The sequence below is a fragment of the Propithecus coquereli genome, unplaced genomic scaffold (assembly GCF_000956105.1).
Source record: "Propithecus coquereli isolate 6110/MARCELLA unplaced genomic scaffold, Pcoq_1.0 Scaffold285, whole genome shotgun sequence".
Lineage (NCBI taxonomy): Eukaryota > Metazoa > Chordata > Mammalia > Primates > Indriidae > Propithecus > Propithecus coquereli.
This window is the reverse complement of record NW_012148452.1, coordinates 2,297,533-2,299,977: the sequence shown is the minus strand read 5'-3', so window position 1 is coordinate 2,299,977 and position 2,445 is coordinate 2,297,533. Positions and strand designations below refer to the sequence as shown.

The window sequence follows — 2,445 nt, the reverse complement described above, 5'->3', positions numbered from 1 at the left end:
AGCTACTTGGGAGGCTGAGGCAGGAGGATTGCTTGAGCCCAGGAGTTTGAGGTTGCTGTGAGCTAGGCTGATGCCACAGCACTCTAGCCCAGGCAGCTGAGCAAGAGACTCTGTCTCAAAAAAAAAAAAAGACAAATACTGTATGATTCCACTCATATGTGATACACAGAATACTCAAATTCATAGACACAGAAACTGCAAATAATTGATTAACTTCTTTCCTACGCATCTACAATAGTATTAGTTATGTACCATCCTTGGCAGAATTAAGAAAGATGGAAACCTCAGTCAATAAAGGCTGTGAGCCTATGAGCAAGTCCATTTTCCCACTGTTAAAATTCCAGAATATGCCACTATATTTCACACAAGTGATTGTAATAAGCTGTTAATGGTTTCACAACTTCTGCTCTCAACTCTTTTCAGATCCTTCTCCAAATAACAAGCAAAGTCATCTTTGTAAAGAGTAAATAAGATTATAAACACTCCCCTGATTTATATTCTCTAGAGACTTCCTCCTAAAATAAGAATAAAACTTAAACTCCTAATTGAAGTTTTATAATACCCCACCTGATCTGAATCCTGCCTACCTCTCTGACTTCATCTCCTACTATTTTCCTCTCTCTGCTTAGTTTACCATATTTAGTCATACTGGTCTTCCTTCAATCCTTCAAACACACAAAGCAAATCCTATGGCCAGTGGCTTTGCATTTTCTGTTCCGTTTACCCAGAACACTGCTTCCTCTGGATCTTTGAATGGCTGCCACCTTCTCAACCTTCAAGTCTCAGGTCAAATGTTGCCTCCTCAGAGACTCTCTCTGACCACCCCAACTAAACTAGCCCACTTCTCATCTGCTCCTCCCAATCTCACTCCTCTGTTGTTTCCTTCGCAGCATTTTTTAACCAACTGGAATTATCTTTACTTAATTGTTTATACCTTTTAATGTCTGATTCCCATCACTAGAATGCGGTTAAGAATTTTGTCTTGCTTATTACCCAGTATAGAGTAAGCAATCGAGCAATGTTAGCTCCATTACCTAATAAAAAATATATGGAATCAATTTTGGATGGGAAAAAGGGCTGCACATATTTGAAGTCTTAATTCACGAAGAGAGATGTTTAAATATTATTTTCCTGGAAAAAAAATATCATCTAGCTTCTCAAATAACATATGGAGAAACGACACTAATAGGAACTTTTTCACTTACAGTTTCGTATGTAACAACTGGCAACTGACGACTTTGCCAGCAGTTCCATCCCCAAATCCTGTACTCTGCCAGAGTTTTCAGCTCCACATGCAGCCAGAGCTGCCTGGTCAGCAGAAAAAAGGTTTGTCTGCATGTCTCCAGAAGCAGCGCTGCTGCCTTTTATTTCTGAAAGTGTATTCTTTACATCAGTTTTCATACATCGAACTTCAGCCATTTGAGTTTTGAGTCTTTTTAGCATCTTTAAATCGGAGGGCACTCGCCACATCGCTTGCTGCTTCCTTTGGTCTTTATCTTTTCGAGAATATGATGCTTCAGAGAGAAATTGACAAGTCATGTTAATATAAACTTTGACATTCATGAAATCATTTTGTACCACGAATATATGCAAGTTCAATGTGTAAAATAAGCTAAGGTGCTTTAGGTAGTATCAACAATAAAAGCATGCATTAGGCCAGATGTGGTCACTCACAACTGTAATCCTAGCACTCTGGGAGGCAGAGGCAGGAAGATCACCTGAGGTCATGAGTTTGAGATCAGCCAGAGCAAGAGCAAGACCCCATCTCTACCAAAAATAGAAAAAATTAGCTGGGCGTGGTGGCACACACCTTTAGTCCCAGCTACTCGGGAGGCTGAGGAAGGAGGATGGCCTGAGCCCAGGAATTTGAGGTTGCAGTGAGCTAGGATGACACCACTGGGAGACTCTGTCTCCAAAAATGAAATAAATAAATAATCTGGATTTCCTGTAGGCAGTTACCAGCAGTCACTAGTTATTAAACTCTCAAGACAGCTAGTAAAATGAAAGAAAACATTTGCTAAAAAGGCATCCAGTTCAGATCACATTACTGCTATTCAACAAACCTTCCTATCACTTCCCAATGTACTTTCAACAAAATTCAGAAGGTTTAATATCACCTACAGGGTTTAAGTCACCACTTTCCCTAGGTTGTTCTCAAACCATAATTCTTCTCTCTGTTCTCTAGCCTGTCTTATTTCAGTTCCTCAAACCTACCAAGCACTCCCTCATCTTAAAGCTTAAGTACATTTTGTCACTCTCTGTCAGGCAGCAGATATGCTGCTTCCATTCAACCATCCGTTTATTCATTTCATCATTTAACAAATATTTATTTGGCGCTTGTCTTAATCTCTAGGAGTATCGCAGTGAACAAAATCTCAAGGACTATTTATTCTACTGACTTTCCGGAGTGCCACTGCCCAAGAGAACTTTCCGCAACATTGAAGA

At 39.8% G+C, this 2,445-nt stretch overlaps 1 protein-coding gene across 1 annotated transcript in view; it reads right to left on the bottom strand.

Annotated features, from left to right (window-relative positions):
- The window catches only part of TRIM37 (tripartite motif containing 37), a 135,445-nt gene that overhangs the window by 22,319 nt on the left and 110,681 nt on the right, over window positions 1-2,445 (bottom strand). The window contains exon 19 of the mRNA XM_012648450.1: window positions 1,206-1,514. Within this exon, the coding sequence (XP_012503904.1) occupies window positions 1,206-1,514 (309 nt within the window). The remainder of the gene's footprint in view (window positions 1-1,205; window positions 1,515-2,445) is intronic.